Genomic DNA, 21,134 nt, shown 5'->3' with positions numbered 1-21,134 from the left:
ATGACAGTCAACACCTACCTCAGATTGAGGCTCTCTGTAGCCATCACTGTGCTCAAACATGAAGCAGTATAGCAGTATAAACTGAGACACAGACTTCGACAGTGTTCCTACAGCACAGGGATAGCTTATATAGTGTGTAAGGAGAAATCACTTTCTGGTTGACACCCGTGTTAATTGCCTATGCTGGGGCACTGCAGCGTCTTCACACTGAGTTACCAGCTTGTCATCACAGACATACCATAGACAAAAGCTCTAACTCCATGAGCCTTCCAGGAAAACCAGAAAACTGCCCTGCTTTCTTATTCTCAATGTCCTTTTCAGGATAACTTTGCTTAGATCCACTTTCATTCTTCCAAGTCACCCCAGCCATAACCCTCCTCTTTAGGGAAAACACAAAACTCTCACAAGTGTTATTGTATATGCTGCAGTTTTAATTACCAATGCAAATATAGATGAGTGAATTTGATATTATCTACTATGGTACAAGATGTGGAATACAATCTTATATAAGAAAAATATCTAAGCATCAAAGTGTATATTATAACTTAAGATATTCTAAAAATGAAATTTTTAGAAAACTTCAATATTGGAAATATAAAACTCAATAGTTATAAATGTTGTGTGTGTTGTGTGTGCATGTGTGTGTGTGTGTGTGTGTGTGTGTGCGCGCGCAGGTATATATGTGCACATGTGGGCAAATGCATGGAGGTCAGAGGAGAACTACGGTTGACATACTCAGAAATAATTCCTGCCTCCTCTGAAACAGGGTCTTTGTGTGTACAGAGCCTAGCTACTAAGCTAGGCTAGTTGGCCAGAGGGAGTAAGAGACCAGTTTATTTTGCCTCTCCAGTGCTAAGATTACAAGTCTATACAAGGATGTCTTGCTTTGCTTATGTGGTTTCTGAGGACCAAATTCAGATGTCCCCACTTGCAAGATAAGCACCTTACTAACTGAAATATCTCTCTAGTCCTGTCACATATATTGGATAGTTTTAAAAAATTACAAATGTCATTGGTCAAAATCTTCAGAGTAACATGTTGTAGGCCCTTCCACTAAAGAGAAACTCAGGTTTACTAGTCCACATTATTATAAGACTATAAAAGCCATAGTTTAAAAATACTTGCATTAATTCACTTAGAAAAAGTATGGATGGGAGAACCACTTAAAAATGGCCACAGAAGTGGAAAGGTTTCTTGAAAACATTGGAGCAGACAATTTGATTCAAAAGAATATTCTGAAGTGATGTATTCACAAGTTGATTGCCAATTTCCAAGTTACAGGTTGTTGTATAATGTAAAGACCCTTCACTCCAAAGTGACTGGGATTCAGGTGTGTGTGGGGGGGGAAGATTTCAATAGGAATAATGTTTCATTTCTCTTTTTCTCTTGCTTTAACCATACTGCAAAGTGAATACAACATATTATTCATTTAAAAGATGGACATATCCTTGCATCAGGACATTCTGTAGGTGACCACCATGGAAAGCTCTCCTAAATTAATCACTCCTGAAAATGGAGTGTCTGGCTTATATCTCTATGGGACATTAACAGATGTGTTTGCCAGATGTACACATGTGTGACTCCGGGGAATGGCCAAAGAGTACGTCAAGGGAGACAACAAATATGTTTCTATTCCATGTAGGGACCAGGCACCCATAGTTGTTCTCTGTGGTTAGCTAGGGATGTGGGATCTAGTCTATGTAGTTCTCATGATGCTGGATTTCCACTCTCACCTACCCCATCTGGTGTACCTGCTGGCTGATATCTTCTCTTCTACTGGTCAATACTTAGAAACCAGCCTGTTCAAGACCAGGTCACAGCCAGAGGTGATGAAGAGACTTATGGGAATGAAACTCAAGCATACAGCACAGGCAGCTCTTCATCTCTGGGTGGCAAGGGTGACTCTCTTACTTCCCCTCTAATGACTGCTTTCCCCAAGAGTGCTCAGTGGGAATCATGTGTGTAGTGCTCCCCCTGCATGTGCATTTTCATAACAATGTCATTGCCCTGACCAGAAAGTTCTCCTATGTATGTGGTTGGTTAGGTATTGCCTGTTCTCTTCTAATTTCCCTATAGTTTGGTAACGATATATGAAGAGGGTATGTGAAGAGGGATCCCTCTCTAGAACACTGTCAATGATTAATCCAGCTGTGCCCAGTTTATGAGCATTTCTCCACATAATGGTGTCTTCCTTGAGGATATTTTACCTCTGCTATTTCTTACTACATTTCCTCTAGAAAATCTCTCTTATGTCTAAGTCATTAGTTCACAGACCCCTGACAAGGGCCATGTAAAGGAATTAGGAAGTCTCCTCTGGAGTTCATAATGATAAAATAAGCTTTCACTTGCAGAACTATATCCTGATAATATTAGGAAAAACACATTTTAGCAGCTTATTTTATAACTAGATCTGAATTATCCTTTTCCATGACACAGCCTCCTCTTATGTTTGGACAGTTGGTACCCAGCTGGCGGCTGATCTTGGAGGTTTGTAGATCCTTTGACTGAAGGAAGGGGGTTGCTGAAGTTGAGTTTATAGGCCCAGCCACCATGCCAGTTCCCGCTGTGACACTGTGTGCTCTGGTGGGCTCTTCTTCCCCTGGCTTGCTTCTTGTATTTGGTCATAGTGATGAGAAAATACAGATAGGGATTTTTTATTATTTTCACTGTGCATTCTATTCTAGAGTTATCATGATATTTGTTTGTTTTATTTTGTTTTCCAGCCCCTCTCCTGTTCAAATGTGGGCATAAGAAAAGGGTCCTTACCTGTCTTTGCTGTGCATGAATTTCCTAACTAAAGAATGCCTGGTGTTAAAAGGGACAAAAACATGTGTTGAATGATAAATAAATGAAGTAAACTTAGCAACTTATTAGCTTATTAGTTTATGGAAGAAAACCAGCATGGATTAATATTATTTGTTTTTGTTATTTTGTGATTTATAATAAGCCTCTGTGTATTTGGGAGCAAAAGTTTCTATGAAAATATTCAGAATGATGAAGGTTGGATGTGCAACTCTTAAAAATAAAACACTAAGAAATTGTTTATGCTTTCATGTCTGGAAGGCGTGAGTTTCAATGTGAAACATTTTATAAAAGCTAACAATGTGCATGTGTGTGACAATAAACTATTACAATCTGTTTGAATACTTGTCACTAACTCATTCCCTAAGCCAAAATAAACTGCTAATCATGCCAATTGCAGAAGAATGTTCTTTATTGCAAGTAATGCCATATATCTGCTGAAGTGGGGTCTCCTTTCACTCCCATCCGCTCTTGGAAGGTCGGGGGGGGGCTTCCAAAGTATTTCACAAATTCTATTTGGATCTAAGGAGTAACCCAAAATGAAGGTTGGTGAATAATACTGTGTGCCATGTGTTTAACAGTTTGAATTGTAAACATATTTAGCAATATTTAAAATACAGCTGCTAATGGGCAATTCTATAAAGTATAGTAAGAAAAAATGTTGTATTTCTCAGTATTGCCTTTAGTCTTTACTACAAACAGAGAATGTCTTGGAACTTTTCCTTGAGCACCTTATGCAGATTCTAAACAATCTCATGAAGGCCCCCCAATCTGTCCACTTGGAAATATCTTTTATCATATTGTCCTGAAAGGCCAATCCCATGCCTTCTCAAATTGGATGCCATATAATTCTCAGTCTAGCCAAACATGTGGCATCCTCTCTGATGTGCCACACCACATTCAGCTTCTTTTGCATGTGTCACCTCGAACCTATTCTACTGCTCATGCAGTGAGAGAGGGCAATAGCTATGTATTTGTCACCCTTTTACATCCTCTACACTCCAGCAGAGTTTTTACAGGGCATGCAGAGTTTCTACATCAAAGATACACTGAATGGAAATGAACTGAAATAACCTTCTGGGAATCATACACTGGATTCTGCCCTGGTGATATGTTCCATATTACCCATCTGTTTTATTTACTAGTCTCCATTATGAGTCTCAAACCTGACTCACTGCTAGGCATGAGTGGGGTGTAACATCTCCTTGGAAATTATTTGAAGATGTACTTATTAACTTGAGATGGGATCCTACTCTGTAGCCCTGGATGGCTTGGGAATCCCTCTATTGACCAACCTGACCTTGAACTCACAGAGTTCCCTTGCCTTTCTTGCTGAGAGCTGGGATTAAAGGCGTGCACCATATGCCCAGCCTGAGACTGCTTTCTTAATGCCTTCATTGAGCCTGTTATAAGACATAGTTTTAAAGGCCCTGTCTCTGTTTCCCAAGAGGTGGGTTACCAAGGTAGCCTACTGGGTTCATTAACAGCAACTCCATGTTAAATATTAAAACAAGTTGAACCAAGACTTACCACTACCTTTGAAGGTGGCAGATGCAGACAATCCAGAATTTCCAAAGCCTACACTCCATCATGTTTCTTTAGAGAAACCACAGAACTATACAACACCCACCATAATCCCAGAATGGGCAGGACAGTTCCCTACTTTATTTCTCTTTCCACATAGCTTTTAAGATGGTTAAGCTTCCACGGAGAATTTAATTACCAATACTTTTTCTTATGCTCTCACAACATCTATAATGCTGACCATGCTTTGTAAAAGGGCAAATTAGAAACCCTTTCCATAGTAAGATAGCAAAGGTAAAGGAAAAGCAATGTCTAATGTTTTCTGAAATAGAAAAAGTATACACTTTAAAGTTTTCTATCTAACTATCTATCTATCTATCGATCTATCTATCTCCAAACATTAAAAATGGGGTCCAATACTTGCTAATTAACCCTGGTCTGTGTGTAGAAAATGTAAGGATGGTAATAAAGCATAGAAGTACACACTACCAGGCATTCTTTTCTATTTTCTGCAAGGTAATCAAAGTAAAAACTTTACACACAAATATTTGTACAGTTAAGGAATAAATAAATAGACATCAACAGCTTATTTTGACTTTGAAAGACCCTAACTCCCCTGGCAGAATCCACTGCCCTGTCAGTACCCTGCCTTAGGAACACTGTGCTCTGACTGAGCAGGCTTGGTAATAATCACACTGTGCTAATCAAAGAGACTCAAGAGGGAAAATTCTACCATTTATTGAGGTGGATTAAGCAACTCAATTGGCTTCATGTTCCCTTACACACCAAAATGTGAATGGCTGGGACAACAAAAGACATACTTGTATTGAGTTGCTCATAGATCTAGGTCATGTATTTTGATAACTAAATTCAAAGTAAGAGTCAGTTCATTACTCTAGAAGAAATCTAATTATGATTTAAATCTGACTCTTAATTTAATGTGAATCTAAAATTTTGAGTTTTTGATTGCTCATAATCTCCAGTTTTTGACATCTAACGTTTCAAACATTTTGTATTTAAAGTTTGATGTCCAAAGCAATAGCCCAAGAGCAAGTGATGATATAAACAAGGACTCGGTTTTCTACTTTTACACTTATGTACATAAACTGATAAAATTATGAACTAACCTTTCGCTTTTTTCAGGTGACATCTGCAATAAACAAAATTAAAATTATGTATAACAAATATGTATAGGCAATGTTTACAATGAGTCACTTAGAAAAAATACTCAAAATAATTTTCCTACCCCCTCCCCCTTTGTTGTTGAGACACTGTCTCACTATGTAGCCTTAGCTAGCACGGCACTCACGATGTAAACCAGGATAGTTTTGAATTCATGCCTGCCTTGGCCTTCCAAGTGGTGGAATTAAAGGCACACATCACCATGCATCAAAACAGTTTTTTTTTTTTTGGTTTTACAAGACAGGGTTTCTCTGTTTTGGAGGCTGTCGGTCCAGCCTGGCCTCGAACTCACAGAGATCCGCCTGCCTCTGCCTCCCGAGTGCTGGGATAGTTTTCTTAATATGACAATCATGTAAGACAAATATGTCACAAAGGCTGAGAATTATATTTTGGCATAGGAAGATATAATGGAGAAGCTCACCCTGAAACTTTATTTCTCAATTAAGAGCCAATAAGGTTTTTAAAATAATTTTAGTAGATAAAATTATTTTAAATGTATCAGTTTCTATATTATTTTAAATGAATGTGCTATGGTTTATTATGCTAGTGCACTAACCTGATGGTGTTTTTAGAATTTAATATATTTTGAGTGGACATTGAGAATGCTTACTGGAATATTTATTGAGGTATCTGAGCAGAGTGAAACCTGTGGCCTAACAAGTGTGATTTTAATAGATGAATGCCTTGGAACAGTAATAGATGTTTTTCTATCACATGGATGTCAACAATAGGTTTCCCAGAAGCCAGAAGATCACCTAGTTTTGCTTCTTTCATATGAACATTCTTCACCCACATGCAGCAAGACTTCTGACAGCTCACTAAACTGATTCCCTTTTCTTCTTAGACACCTTTCTAGTCTGTATCTCTAAGCGTCCTTCATCTTAAATGTGGCAAATGGAAAGAAAGTTCCTCGGGTCAGTCTTGAGCAGTGAGGCTGACTGTGGTGCCGGAAGCTATTTGTACAATGGTAAAGCTTCTCTATGCCAGGACACACGAGTGCCAGGATACACGAGTGCCAGCAGAGAACTCTCCAACAGATACTGACCCTGGTCTACTCTCTATGATGAACTGGCATGATAGAGCCATTTCACATTTTGTGTCTGTCACAAGAATCCAGCAGCACACTAATATATCACCACACTGCCATGAGAGAATTATGACTGACATAAAAAGCACCAGCAAAATCATGCAATAGTGTTACACAGTGCTTACAAAATACCTAAGCAGTTCATGAACATTATGTCATTTTATGCTCACAAATTCTTTGAAGAGTTACCATATCCCATTAAATAAGGGTTGATGAGTAATTGTGCCCAGTTCCTGACAGAAATGATAGCAATTCTGGTCCCTTACTTAATTTATGCAATAGCAAGCCAGCAAATCTTTTTTTTCCATCACATTTGTAAGATCATACAACAGAGCTCTTGTATAATAGAGCATAGCATTCAGTAGCAGTGATGCACTATTTTTCCTTTGTTGCTGTTTGGTTTTCTGTTTTTATCTCCTGACACAGATGATAACAAGGTGTGTCCTACATGAAATCCAGATTCAAGAACTGATGTATAGTCTCCCAGAGAAGACATAAAACTTGACCTAGACTGTCACATTGTTACAGCCAACAAGAGGACTGGAATACCAAGACAGTGGCATTAACAGAAACAGGGGTAAAGTTGTGTACCATACCCACAAGAGACTTTTAAACTATGGGCTCAGTAAAGGAGCATAATCTACCTGTCTTAGCAATTCATCATTTGTTTGCTTAAAAACACAGGTATTTACATGTTACTCCCTTGCCTAAAATCTTCCCATGGTTCCCTTTGTTCTGAGTATTGAAAGACAAACTGCTAAATCGAGTGCACAATTTAGAATTTTCACAATCTCGATCTACTTTTAGCATTCAACCTCTCAAACGCCGGCCACACTCTCAGCCTGGTATCCTTCCAGTGATGGACTCTTCTAGTGTATGGTCTTGCCATAACCAACAATTCACCAGGAAATGAAGCTCTTCTGATGCAGGGGATACAGAAAGACTGAGGACACGTCATTTCCAAGGTCAACACTTCACTGTGTGTCTCATCTCTCCCTGACTTTGCTTCTGTGGTGTTTTTCTAGCTTCAGGTTGAAGAAAGTGTTTTAATGATAGCCTTTTTGTGATATTTTCATGACACTGTCACAACCTTCAGGAGTGTGTACACACATTATCTCTCAACTTTGGTTTGTTGACTGGGTGAGTTAACCTCATTTGGTAAAAATAATAGCTGAACAGTTTTATAATTAAAAGTAAATGTTACAAAAATCCCACCTCTGAGAGCAATTTTTAATTCCCATGCATTTCTCTAAGTTGTTGGTGTTCTAGGCTGCAATTGTACAAGAAAAATAAAAACTAGTGGAAGATGTATAATATTAGAAGGGCATACTATGACCAGGGCAATTAATACCATAATATCAAAGAGAAAGTGTAGAAAATCAATTCATTTCTTTTTACATGAAAACTCAAGGCTTTTAATTAGGAAGAATATAACAAAATGCACAAAATCTCATCACAGAGAGAAAAACTAATGCTTTGGTGTATGAACTTTGAAATGGTTTCTAAATACAGCTCGAGTATATATGATGCATTCTCACCTTTATTTTCCTTAGGAAAGAAAGGCACTGACCCTTAGCCTACCCAGGCCTGAGGAGCTAACAAGTTCATCCTGCTCTATGTGGATCCTAAGGCTAGAGCAGCCAAGGCTGATCCTGCGACTGCACCCATCCTTAAAGAGACCCAACTCTGGCAGGCCCAGCTAAAGCACACCTGGATCCTAGCCCACAAATGTGCAATACTCGTGTGCGCTGTCTGGGCCATGAAGTGCAGTGGGAATTTATTACATAGCCACAGGTAAATAACTGAATTGGTGCTTTTCATTCTATACCTCTTTTTATAAATAGAAAAATTTTAGAAAACAAGGGAGAAACAGGCAAGCAGAGCATACAGGGAAAAGCCTGCACATGACAGAATGCATAGCATTTATCACGGACTTAGAGAGACCCTGTGTGACTACAGTGGGAGACACATGTCACCATGCATATGTGATCGAGCATCGTCACAAGTCACAAGAGTATGCGCCAACACCTCGGGGGCTGATCAAAGAGGCTCAGATCCCAGAAAGCATCAGGCCCAACAAAGCCAGAACAGAGGTCAAGAAAGCATTTCCTGTGTGTGTGGTGGGGGTGGGGGCTTCTGAATCCACAGTGCAACACAAACAAAATAAAATAGTCTTCAGAATTCTCTATGATTTTTGCATTTATATTGAGTCTTATCCATTTTAAGCAGGATATACTTAGTCTTTGAAACTATTTCCTTCCTAGTCTCAAACAAAAGCTCAAATCACCACCCAAAATTGTTAACTTATAGCTGGTATTTAGGATGATAACTAATCCATATATCTAAAGTTTACAGTAAAAGTAAAAAATACAAATAAATAAAAAGCAATTTCTGCAAATAAAGTAAGAAAGGCTGCAAATAAACTCAATGCAGATTTTATACACTGACTGCTTTGGCCAGTTTTTCCCTCACCTGGTCAGAGTCCTGCCTTGGTCCACCCAGCTGTGCATCTCTCTCCCCTGGTGGGGAGTATTTGGAATCCTCACCCCATTCCATTTCCATTCTACTCCAGTCTTCTTTAGACATATCCATCTTCTGATGTAGCACAAAGTCCAGATGATTCTTATTTCTTTCAGCTTCCTGTTTGAGAAGGCAGTGTGTCAAGCTCCAGGCACATATCACCACCAAAGAGCTTCTTCCCAGAATCTACATGCATTGACACCAGCATTTTCTCTAACTGATCTGAGGAAGCTAAGCTAAATGGTCTGCTATAATTCAACAGCTTTACAATTAGCTTTATAATTAGAATTAATAAAAGCTATTGGCAGGGTGGAGAAAAAGAATAATAATTAAAAAGGCCTTCTACTTCCATCTTATTAAAACAAAGCCCAGGCATTTTCCCAAGTTGTGAATTTTCAAGGCCATGCTGAGCAATGGCACCCCTGAAAGCCTTCAAAAAGGGAGTGCTAACAGAACCAAGGATCAGAATTTATTCTACAAAGAAAAAGATGAAAAATTCACACACACACACACACACACACACACACACCTCATTACATAAAAAGAAATCACTTAACATTCATATTATTCTCTGGTATGTTTATGGATATACATTTTGTTTTTTTTTGGTTTTGTTTTTGTTTTTGTTTAGTTTTACGAAACAAGGTTTCTCTGTATTGTTTTGGAGGCTGTCGGTCCAGCCCAGCCTCGAACTCACAGAGATCCGACTGCCTCTGCCTCCCGAGTGCTATGATTAAAGGCATGGGCCACCACCACTCTGCTTACATTTTGGTTTTATGTATACTATATTATGCAACTAGGGTTGCCTGGGGAGAGGGAACCTTAGCTGAGGAAATGCCTCCATCAGATTGGCCCGTGGGTCTGTATACAGACACACTCTCAGTTTGTAAGTTCACAGTCTGGAAACCTCCACTAGGCATCCTCTTTGCTCACTATGTTTGGAGGTCACCACTCACCTGCAAAGCCAATTTAAGTTGTTCCTGAAGGGCTTTCTTCTCCATCTTCAGCTCTTCTGCTTCTTTCTAGGGAGTCAAAAGAGAGAGACACTCATTCTGGTATTTTTCAGACACTCCCTGTGGTTATTACATGTCTGCAATCCACAGACCACCAGTGTGATGACCTGAACACATTTAGCTCCACAGTCCTCCTACGTGGTGGTAGGTACCACCTGATGCCATAGCCTCCTGTTACTTTCTCATAACCATGAATCTTGTCAATTACAACTACTATAAATGAAACATTTCATATCTCATTTTCCTCAGGTCCGAAATCTTTAAATGGAAATGTTGCGCGAACCATCTCCAATTTTAACATAAGGTCCAGCACTTAGCAGAAATTAGTGAGTTATGCATTCAGGAAACCTACAGTGTATGACCGTGTGAGGATTGTATCGAAAGCCCTATGCATGCCTTTTGTGCGTCGCACCGAGCCCCTCGAGGACAATCTAAGTGGCATCTAGCCACTGTACACCATGCACTAAAGAGAAGTGCCAACACTGAAGTGTGAGCAAGGGAAGGAGTTCGGGGGGAAAAGGAGGCCTTGGTAGGATTCCTGTTCTCACAGCCTTCAGTTTGGGAGTAAGGCCTGCTTGAGCTGCATGAGGTATTCAAAAGCTTACAGAAAGCTTAAAAACAAGGGCAAAGTTTGGGACAATCCCAACCATGAGAGGCTCAATGGAAGCAACATGAAGGAGAAAACCGAAGACAAGGGCCCAATAATTTTGTATAAAATATGTCCAAGCCTCTCTCTGACCTCTGAACCACACACATTCAAAACAACCTGGAAAAAAAACACCAAAGAACAAAATAAGTGGCTGGAGTGGTATATAATTTCCGCACTCACCCAATCATGCTCATTATATAACAGAAAAAAAAACCACTAGTCATCAAAAGGACACAGAGGATCCCAGAGTTTCAACACATTACTCACAATATCCACAAAACAGTATGAATAACCTGGAAAAGCAAATTCAGGCAAAGGAAACCAAGAAAGAGACTCCAAGACAGTCCCGACTTTAGTGTTACCACAAAACACTTTAAAAGCAGCCATCATGCAACACCCAATATGTCTATGAATGAACTGACAGAGATTTTGTCAAACACAAACAGTATAATAGATGGCCAAATGGCAACAAATGTAGTATCAACAATTAATTGTGGTTTAAACACTGAATGTGTGGACACAATAGCAAGTTGGATAGGACAACAAAAAGGTGAAAACACCTAGAGATATCAATGCAAAACATGAAAATATAGAGATAAACATTTTACAAATATGAGGAGCATATAGAGTGACGTTGGATTTTTACCACCTAACTGTATTTTTGTTCAGGGACAGAAAGAGGTAGAAACATGTTTGAAACCATGGCAAAAATTACATAATCAAGATGCTTGAAAACATACCAACTGAGTGTATTAAGAACAGTCATGTACTCATGCAACAAAACCAAACTGCTGCAAACAACGAAAAAGTGAAAATAAGAAAGAAAGAAAGAAAGAAAGAAAGAAAGAAAGGAAAACCCCCAACATCACACAGAAAAACAGACAATGTGAAGGCTGTATCTTACCAGAAATACTAAAGTTAAATAAAAATTTTTAAAAATCTTTAAAGCGTAAGACAAATGTCTACAAATCTCCTTTAATAAAGCATTCTTCTCCCATCCCCTTGAGCTTCCGTGGCCACTCCTGGCATCCAGAAGACCCGCCCACACAGGAAAGACATCAGCCCTTCCAAGACCCCAACCCCAGCGAGTCCAGCTTCAGGAAAGACATCAGCCCTTCCAGGCCCCAAACTCCGTCTCAGAATCCCCAACTTCAGCTTCAGGAAGGAAGGAGACAGGTGGAGAAAGAAAGACCCCACCAGCACCCACTGGAAGAAGAGATGGGAAGAAGACAGAATAAGAGCTCACTCAGCAATAGAAACACCAACATGACCCCACCAGAATCTAGGGATCCAACACCAGCAAGACCTGAAAAGCACTACATAGACGAAGCAGAGGAGACAGACCTTAAAAATTATTTCATGAAGATGATGGAGACCCTCAAAGAAGAAACGAGGAAATCCCTTAAAGAAATAGAAGAAAAAACAAACAAAAAAATCCATGAAATGGGGGAAAAATTCAAGAAATAAACAAATCTCTCAAAGAATCTAAAGAGCACCAAGAAAAAACAACCCAAAAAATTAAGGAAACAACTCAAACAGTTGAAGGATTGAAAGCTGAAATATAAACGATAAAGAAAACACAGAATGAAGGGATGCTGGAAATAGAAAAGTTGGGTAAACTATCAGGAACTACAGATGCAAGTATCACCAATACAATACAAGAGATAGAAGAGAGAATCTCAGGTGTTGAAGACTCATTAGAGGATATACAGTCGTCAAGCAAAGAAAATCTCAAAACCAACAAATCCTTAACACAAAATATCCAGGAAATATGGGACACCGTGAAGAAGCCAAATAATAGGTATAGAAGAAGGCGAAGAAATACAACTCAAAGGTACAGAAAACATATTCAACAAAATCATAGAAGAAAACTTCCCTAACCTAAAGAAAGATATGCCTATGAAAATACAAGAATCTTACAGAACACCAAATAGGCTGTACCAGAAAAAGAAGGCACCTCACCATATAATAATCAAAACATCAAACCTACAGAGTAAAGAGAAAATATTAAGAGCAGCTAAGGAAAAAGGCCAACTAACATACAAAGGCAGACCTATCCGAATTACACCTGACTTCTCAATGGAAACGTTGAAAGCCAGAAGATCCTGGACAGATGTCCTACAAACACTAAGGGAACAAGGACTACTATATCCAGCAAAGCTCTCAATTACCATAGATGGAGAAAACAAAATATTCCATGACAAAGCCAGATTTAAACAATACGTATCCATGAATCCAGCTCTACAGAAAATGCTAGAAGGAAAACCTAGATCCAAGGGAGATAACTACATTCACAAAGACACAGGCAATATATAATCCCACTTTTAAAAAACACCAAAAGAAAAAGGGAGGAGAAACTACACAAAATAACTTCACTAACAATAAATCAAGCACAAACAAGGATCATCAATCAATGGTCATTAATATCCCTCAATGTCAACGGCCTCAACTTGCCTATAAAAAGACACAGACTAGCAGAATGGATACGAAGACAGAACACTTCCTTCTGCTGCATACAAGAAACACATCTCAACATCAAAGACAGACATTATCTCAGAGTAAAGGGTTGGGAAAAGATCTTCCAATCAAACGGTCCCAAGAAACAACCTGGTGTAGCAATCCTAATATCTAACAAATTAGACTTCAAATTAAGATATCAAAAGAGATGATGAAGGACACTTCATATTCATTAAAGGAAAAGTACATCAAGACGAAGTCTCAATTTTAAACATCGACACCCCAAATACAAAGGCACCTACATTCGTGAAAGAAACATTACTAAAGCTCAAAATGCACATAAAATCTCACACACTAATAGTAGGAGACTTCAACACTCCACTCTCACCACTAGATAGGACCTCCAGACAGAAACTTGACAAAGAAAGAAAAGAACTAATAGAAGTTATGACCCAACTGGGTTTAACAGATATCTATAGAACATTCCACCCAAATACAAAGGGATATACCTTCTTCTCGGCACCACATGGAACCTTCTCTAAAATTGACCACATAATAGGAAACCTAGCAAATCTCCACAGATACAAAACAAATTGGAATAACCCCCTGCATCTTAGACCACCATGCATTAAAATTAGAATTCAACAATAACACAAATCACAGAAACCCTACAAACTCATGGAGATTGAAAATTGCACAATTGCACCACCCCTGGGTAAAGGAATAAATAAAAAAAGAAATTAAATACTTCCTCGATTTCAATGAGAATGAAGACACAACATACACAAACTTATGGACACATTGAAAGCAGTGCTGAGAGGAAAGTTTATAGCACTAAGTGCCCGCATGAAAAAACTGGAGAACAGTCATACTAGAGAATTAATAGGACAGCTGAATGTTCTAGAACAAAAAGAAGCAAACTAACCCAGGAAGAGCAGACGCCAGGAAATAATCAAATTGAGGGCTGAAATCAATCAAGTAGAAACCAGGAAAACACTGAGAAGAATCAATGAAACAAAGAGTTGGTTCTTTGAGAAAAATCAACAAAATAGACAAAACTCTGTCCAAACTAACCAAAAGACAGAGAGAGAGCATGCTGATTAACAAAATCAGGGATGAAAAAGGGGACATGACAACGGACTCTGAGGAAATCCAGAGAATCATCAGGGCATACTTTGAAAATCTGTACTCCACAAAATTTGAAAATTTAAAGGAAATGAATAATTTCCTGGATAGATATCACTTGCCAAAACTAAATCAAGAACAGATAAACAATCTAAACAGACCTATAACCCCTAATGAAATAGAAGCAGTCATCAAAAGTCTCCCAAACAAAAAAAGCCCAGGCCCAGATGGCTTCAGTGCAGAATTCTACCAGAAATTCAAAGAAGAGCTAATTCCAATACTCCTCAAAGTATCCCACACAATAGAAGCAGGAGGATCACTGCCAAACTCTTTCTATGAGGCTACAATTACCTTGATACCCAAGCCACACAAAGACACAACTAAGAAAGAGAACTATAGACCAATTTCCCTCATGAACATCGATGCAAAAATACTCAATAAAATACTCGCAAACCGGATTCAAGAACACATCAGAAAAATCATCCACCATGATCAAGTAGGCTTCATCCCAGGAATGCAGGGATGGTTCAACATTAGAAAATCTATCAATGTAATACACCATATTAACAACCTGTGAAATAAAAACCACATGATCATCTCACTAGATGCTGAAAAAGCCTTTGACAAAATCCATCACCCCTTCATGATAAAAGTCCTAGAGAGATCAGGGATAACAGGAACGTACCTGAATACAATAAAAGCAATATACAGTAAACCAACAGCTAACATCAAACTAAATGGAGAGAAACTCAAAGTAATTCCTCTAAAATCAGCAACAAGACAAGGCTGTCCACTCTCTCCATATCTCTTCAATATTGTACTTGAAGTTCTAGCTACAGCAATAAGACAAAAAAAGGAGATAAAGGGATACAAATAGCAAAAGAAGAAGTCAAACTTTCACTATTTGCAGATGATATGATAGTTTACATAAGTGACCCAAAAAACTCTGCAAGGTTACTCCTAGAGCTGATAAACACCTTCAGCAATGTGGCAGGATACAAGGTAAACTCAAAAAAATCAGTGGCCCTATTATATACAGATGATGAAGTGACTGAGAAAGAAATCAGAGAAACATCACCCTTTACAATAGCCAAAAACAGCATCAAATATCTGGGGATAATGTTAACCAAGGAAGTGAAAGACCTGTACATCAAGAACTTTGTGTCTTTAAAGAAAGAAATCAAAGAGGATACCAGAAAATGGAAAGATCTCCCATGCTCTTGGATTGGTAGGATCAACATAATAATAATGGCAATCTTGCCAAAAGCAGTCTACAGATTCAATGCAATCCCTATCAAAATTCCATCACAATTCTTCAAGGACCTGGAAAGAACATTAATCAACTTTATATGGAAAAACAAAAGGCCCAGGATAGCCAAAACAACCCTATACAATAAAGGAACTTCAGCAGGCATCACCATACCTGACTTCAAGCTCTATTATAGAGCTATAGTCCTGAAAACAGCTTGGTATTGGCACAAAAATAGGCAGGTAGACCAATGGAACCGAATCAAAAGCCCTAATTTTAACCCACACACCTATGAACACTTGATTTTTGACAAAGAAGCTAAAACTGTACAATGGAAAAAAGAAAGCATCTTCAACAAATGGTGCTGGCATAACTGGGTAGTGGTATGCAGAAGACTGCAGATAGATCCATGTTTATCGCCTTGTACAAAACTTAAGTCCAAATGGATCAAAGATCTCAACATAAATCCAGCCACACTGAAACTTTTAGAAGAGAAAGTGGGAGATACTCTTCAACGAGTTGGTACAGGAGACCACTTCCTGAACATAACACCAGTGGCACAGGCACTGAGATCGACAATTAACAAATGGGACCCATGAAACTAAAAAGCTTCTGTAAGGCAAAGGACACAGTCAAAAGGACAAAAAGGCAGTCCACAGAATGGGAAAAGATATTCACTAACCCTACATCTGACAGAGGGCTAATCTCCAAAATTTAAAAAGAACTCAAGAAACAAGTCTCCACAACACCAAAGGATCCAATTAAAAGGTGGGGTACAGAACTAAATAGAGAATTCTCAATAGAGGAGGCTAAAATGGCCAAGAGACACTTAAGTAAGTGCTCAACATCCTTAGCCATCAGGGAAATGCAAATCAAAACAACTCTGAGATACCATCTTACTCCTGTCAGAATGGCTAAAATCAAAAACACGGAAGACAATTTATGCTGGAGAGGATGTGGAGGGAGGGGACACTCCTCCACTGCTGGTGGGAGTGCCGACTCATACAGTCTCTTTGGAAATCAGTATGGAGATTCATCAGGAAAATGGGAATTAATCTACCACTAGACCCAGCAATTCAACTCTTAGGCATATATCCAAATGAGAAAAATTCATACAACAAGGGCATCTGCTCCACTATGTTCATAGCAGCATTATTTGTAATAGCCAGAACCTGGAAGAAACCTAGATGCCCCTCAACTGAAGAGTGGATAGAGAAAATGTGGTACATTTACACAATGGAGTATTACTCAGCAGAAAAAAAAAAAAACAATGGAATCTTGAAATTCGCAGGTAAATGGATAGCACTGGAATAAACCATCCTGAGTGAGGTAACCCAGTCGCAAAAAGACAAACATGGTATGTACTCACTCATATGTGGATGTTAGACATGGATCAGGATAGTGCTAGTCTGCACTTCCACTGATAGAGAGTCTGGGAAACCGGAAAGAACCTAAAAGTTATGCATATATGCATAGTACCCAAGAGAAGAGGATTGAGACAAGATCCTCCGAATGGATGGGGAACATGGCAAGGGGTGGGGGGAGTGGGAGCTGGGAAGAAGAGAGGGGGTGAAGAGGAAGAGAGTTGGTCATGGGGAAACAGGAAGTTGAGTGGGTGGGGGTAGAATAGGGGGAAGAGGGAATCATAGGATAGAAGACAGATCAGGCAACAGAGTGACCTCGAGTGATCTAAAGGGATAACACCAATTGGCAAGGTAGGCAATAGTGGAGAGACCACCTCGAATGCCCATTCCTGATAATGAACTTGATGTCTATAACCATCTTGGAGCCTTCATCCTGTGACTGATGGAAGCAGAGGCAAACACACAATTAATCACTGAACTGAACCCAAGGAACCCAGTGACAGAGAGAGATGAGTGATGAGCTAATTGGCAAAGAATGGGCTGGCAAAACCAGCAGAGACAGCTGATCTGAACAGGGGCGAGCTCTTGGACCCCAGAGCGACAATGGGGAGGCCAGCATGGGACTGATCTGGACCTCCCAAATGTGAGTGTCAGCCAGAAGGCCTGGGCAACCTATGGGGTCTTGAGCTGTAGATAAGTGTCTATCCCTGGAATACAAACAGTCATCGTGTACCTACAGCACAAAGAGGGATGCTCTCTCAGCCTGGACTCTAAGGGTAGTGCCTGGACCCTACCCAGAGTGAAATGACAGACTCTAGATATCCCCTATGTGGAAGGATTTGGCAATAGGGTGGGGGGGGAGGGGCGTGCGGGAGGAGGGGAGGGAGAGGGAACTGGGATTGACATGTAAAACAAGCTATTTAAAATTAAAATAAAAATGATAAAAAACAAATAAAGCATTCTTCTAAGAAAAAGTTTGAAATCTCTATTATGCTTCTTATTGAAATCTGAGAGGAAACAACATCCACTAAGACAAAACCAAGTGACAATGGAGACCAAGAGCAAACAAACCTCTAATCCAGGGACTCAGTAGGACCTGGAAACTAAAGGAAGCATGGCAAAGAAGCTGGCAACAGTCAGGCTTTTGAAGTGACACAGCCACCTCAGAGGAGAGCAGAGCTTCAACTGGGCTGGTGAGCCATCCAAATGGAGCTCTTAAGAGGCAAATCAGCAGTGACAGGCAGAAGATAATTCTGTATAAACATTAACAGAACTGTAGACACTCAGAGAGCATGTATCTTACTTGGATTTGATGCAGTTCAAGTTCTTTGCCTTGAGGCTTTCTGCAATTAAAAACATTAAAAAGCATATCATGATATTTGAAAACATATCACTGCATCACTGCTTTGCTTCCCTAGGACTTTAGACCATGTAAAGTCTTACAAGAAATGCATGCCTTACTTACACACACACATACACACACACACACACACACACAACACACACACACGCACACACACACGCACACACACACAACACACACACACACACACACACACATGGAGGGAGGGAGGAAGGGAGAGAGGGAGGGAGGGAGGGAGGGAGGGAGGGAGGGAGGGAGGGAGGGAGGGAGGGAGGGAGGGAGAGAAGCATGCTGAGGCTCCTATCATAGAATACACTTGGAAGTCAGAGAACAATTTTTTTTTTGGAAAGTAAGAGCCTGTTTTATTTCTAAAAAGCCATTTCCTTGCTTTTTTACCCAGGATTTGAGGCAGGGTCTCTTGTTTCCTCCTTTGCACTGCGGGCCACCGCCTGCATCAGCTTTTTATGTGGGATGCAGGGGTCAAACTCAGGTTGTCAGGTTTACACAGCAAGTGCTCTTACCTGCTGAGCTGCCTCCTCAACCCTCATACATTAAAATAGTCATGAAAGCCATATGGCTTAAGTGGTAAACAAGTGATTAACTTTTCTCAAGCCAATTTTTCAATGGAATGATAAAAAGGTGAAGTGGCTGAGATTTTGAAAGTGTACTGAATATTTAGGACAATCTTTTTTTTTTTGTCTAATACATTTCTTTCCAGACACTAAAGCTCCCTATAAACAGTGAATTCATAGACTCATTCAAAAAGTTTATTGTAAATAAGACATGCCAAGCAAATTTGAATTATAATCACCAATTTATAAAACTTAGATTCACTTCTTAATTCACTTAGTAATAATCACTTTACAATAAACCACTTATAAAAATAGGTAATTGTTTTTTTTTTAAGTAAAACTGGGCATAAGTAAAACCTGCAGTCAAAGAGAACAAATTGTGGAGAACTGATTTAGGGAGTCGGTGAACCTGCAGCATTAGCTGGCTAGGCTGACTCAGTACAAAGCCTTTCCCTGTGATGTTTGTTTAAAGGTTTTGATCTGCTTTTCTCACCCTTAACTCTTGAGCTTGACACGCTACCCTAAGCTTGTAACAGCTCCTTGTTCTTCCCTTCTTGGCTTTACCGAGCCTGATTATAAAACTATATTCTTGTTAATTTTATTTTTTTAAAAAACTGTGAATAAGGTACATTCTTTACAATCTTAAATTGTAAAAATTAAAGTATGAGTTACCAAGGAAGGAAAAGATCACATATCTTCATGTCTTACTTTTCTGGATCTTTTTTCTTTTCTAGTCTTCCAGGTTTCTTGGTTCGATCTTCTTTGCTTGTAGGTTTTGCTTTCTGTACGGTTTTAAACACATCAAAATAAGAATAGTGTAAGTTATAGGAAGTGCATGGTAGTATATGCTGTGGGGAGTTCACTCTACTATTTCAGGGGGAATTATCTGAAAAGCAAAACTAATGTACCTATGCTGTTTGAATGTATACTTAAAAAAGAGAGAGAGAGAAAGTGGGGCAAGTTGCATGTGTAGAGGGCAGGGGTCTTCCTCTATTGTTCTTTTAGTTTTAGAAACAGTATCTCATTTACCATTGACTTCACCATTTCAGCTAAGCTGGCTGGCCAGCAAGCTCCTGGAATCTGGACATCTCTAGTCCCCAATACTGGGGTTACAGATGCAACACTGAGCCCAGTTTTTTGTGTGGGTGCTGGGTCATGTGCAGCTCCTCATTACTGGTCTCACTATCCTCTGTATCCATACATCTGAGTAATTTCAGATACGGAAGTAATTAATTTCCTCTGACTGTTTTCCAGTTCTGCTATGATGTGGCCAAAGGCTCTTCATTGTGCTGTACTTGCAGGACAGCCAGTGGGATGTGGAGATATGTGTTAGGATTATGTCATACAAATATACCACCAGTGATACATTTAAAAACCAAAGAGAATGACTCAGACTACACAAGTTTATCAAGAAGACGCAGCCCCTTGTGCTGAAAGCCCATGGTTAGACATTGAACCTGAAGTGAAGCAGGTTTATCTGAGACTGCAGAGAAAATTGAAACACCAGATGTGGCTTATGTGGAACATTGTAGGTTGAGAATCACTGAGCTGGCAAAGCTGCCTTCACCTGTTTAATCCAATGAAATGGCACACACACTGAAGTGAAACTGAAATTATACAGAATTGTGCAACATAGTTCGTAAAAATATGTTTCTTACAACCATCACTGTAGAGCTTCAGGAAAGGCATCAGCCCTTCCAGGCCCCAACCTCCGGGGACCCCAGCTTCATCTTCAGGAAGGAAGGAGACCAGTGGAGAAAGAAAGACCCCATCAGCACCCACTGGAAGAAGAGATGGGAAGAAGACAGAATAAGAGCTCACTCAGCAATAGAAACACCAACACGACCCTACCAGAATCTAGAGAACGAACGCCACCAAGACCTGAAAAGCACTACATAGACGAAGCAGAGGAGACAGACCTTAAAAATTATTTTATGAAGATGATAGAGACCCTCAAAGAAGAAACGAAGAAATCCCTTAAAGGAATAGAAGAAAAAGCACACAAAAAAATCCATGAAATGGGGGGAAAATTCAAGAAATAAAAAAAAATCTCTCAAAAAATCTAAAGATATCTAACAAACTAGACTTCAAATTAAAATCAATCAAAAGAGATGAAGAAGGACATTTCATATTCATCAAAGGAAAAGTCCATCAAGATGAAGTCTCAATTTTAAACATCTACGCCCCAAAACAAAGACACCTACATTTGTGAAAGAAACATTACTAA

General features: G+C 39.4%; 1 protein-coding gene and 1 long non-coding RNA gene across 12 annotated transcripts in view; one reads left to right on the top strand and one right to left on the bottom strand.

Moving 5' to 3' along the window:
- Positions 1–21,134, bottom strand: part of Ccdc7 (coiled-coil domain containing 7) — a 193,760-nt gene that overhangs the window by 127,925 nt on the left and 44,701 nt on the right. For 10 of the 11 annotated variants that reach the window (XM_040755273.1, XM_040755264.1, XM_040755269.1 and 7 more), the window contains 5 exons: positions 19,616–19,689; positions 18,276–18,315; positions 10,072–10,137; positions 9,068–9,235; positions 5,454–5,476 (listed from right to left, as the gene is read on the bottom strand). In XM_040755273.1, coding sequence (XP_040611207.1) covers positions 5,454–5,476; positions 9,068–9,235; positions 10,072–10,137; positions 18,276–18,315; positions 19,616–19,689 — 371 coding nt within the window. Of the gene's footprint in view, positions 1–3,196; positions 3,325–5,453; positions 5,477–9,067; positions 9,236–10,071; positions 10,138–18,275; positions 18,316–19,615; positions 19,690–21,134 lie in introns of those variants that run through there. The other variant, XM_040755274.1, reaches the window with a different exon arrangement.
- On the top strand, positions 5,789–11,032 carry LOC121143463. The gene is made up of 4 exons (XR_005880645.1): positions 5,789–7,172; positions 7,403–7,560; positions 8,149–8,389; positions 10,378–11,032. It is a non-coding gene; the product is annotated as an uncharacterized LOC121143463 (long non-coding RNA).

The sequence above is a fragment of the Mesocricetus auratus genome, unplaced genomic scaffold (genome assembly GCF_017639785.1).
Source record: "Mesocricetus auratus isolate SY011 unplaced genomic scaffold, BCM_Maur_2.0 Super-Scaffold_100013, whole genome shotgun sequence".
NCBI lineage: Eukaryota > Metazoa > Chordata > Mammalia > Rodentia > Cricetidae > Mesocricetus > Mesocricetus auratus.
This window is presented reverse-complemented; position numbering and strand designations above follow the sequence as displayed.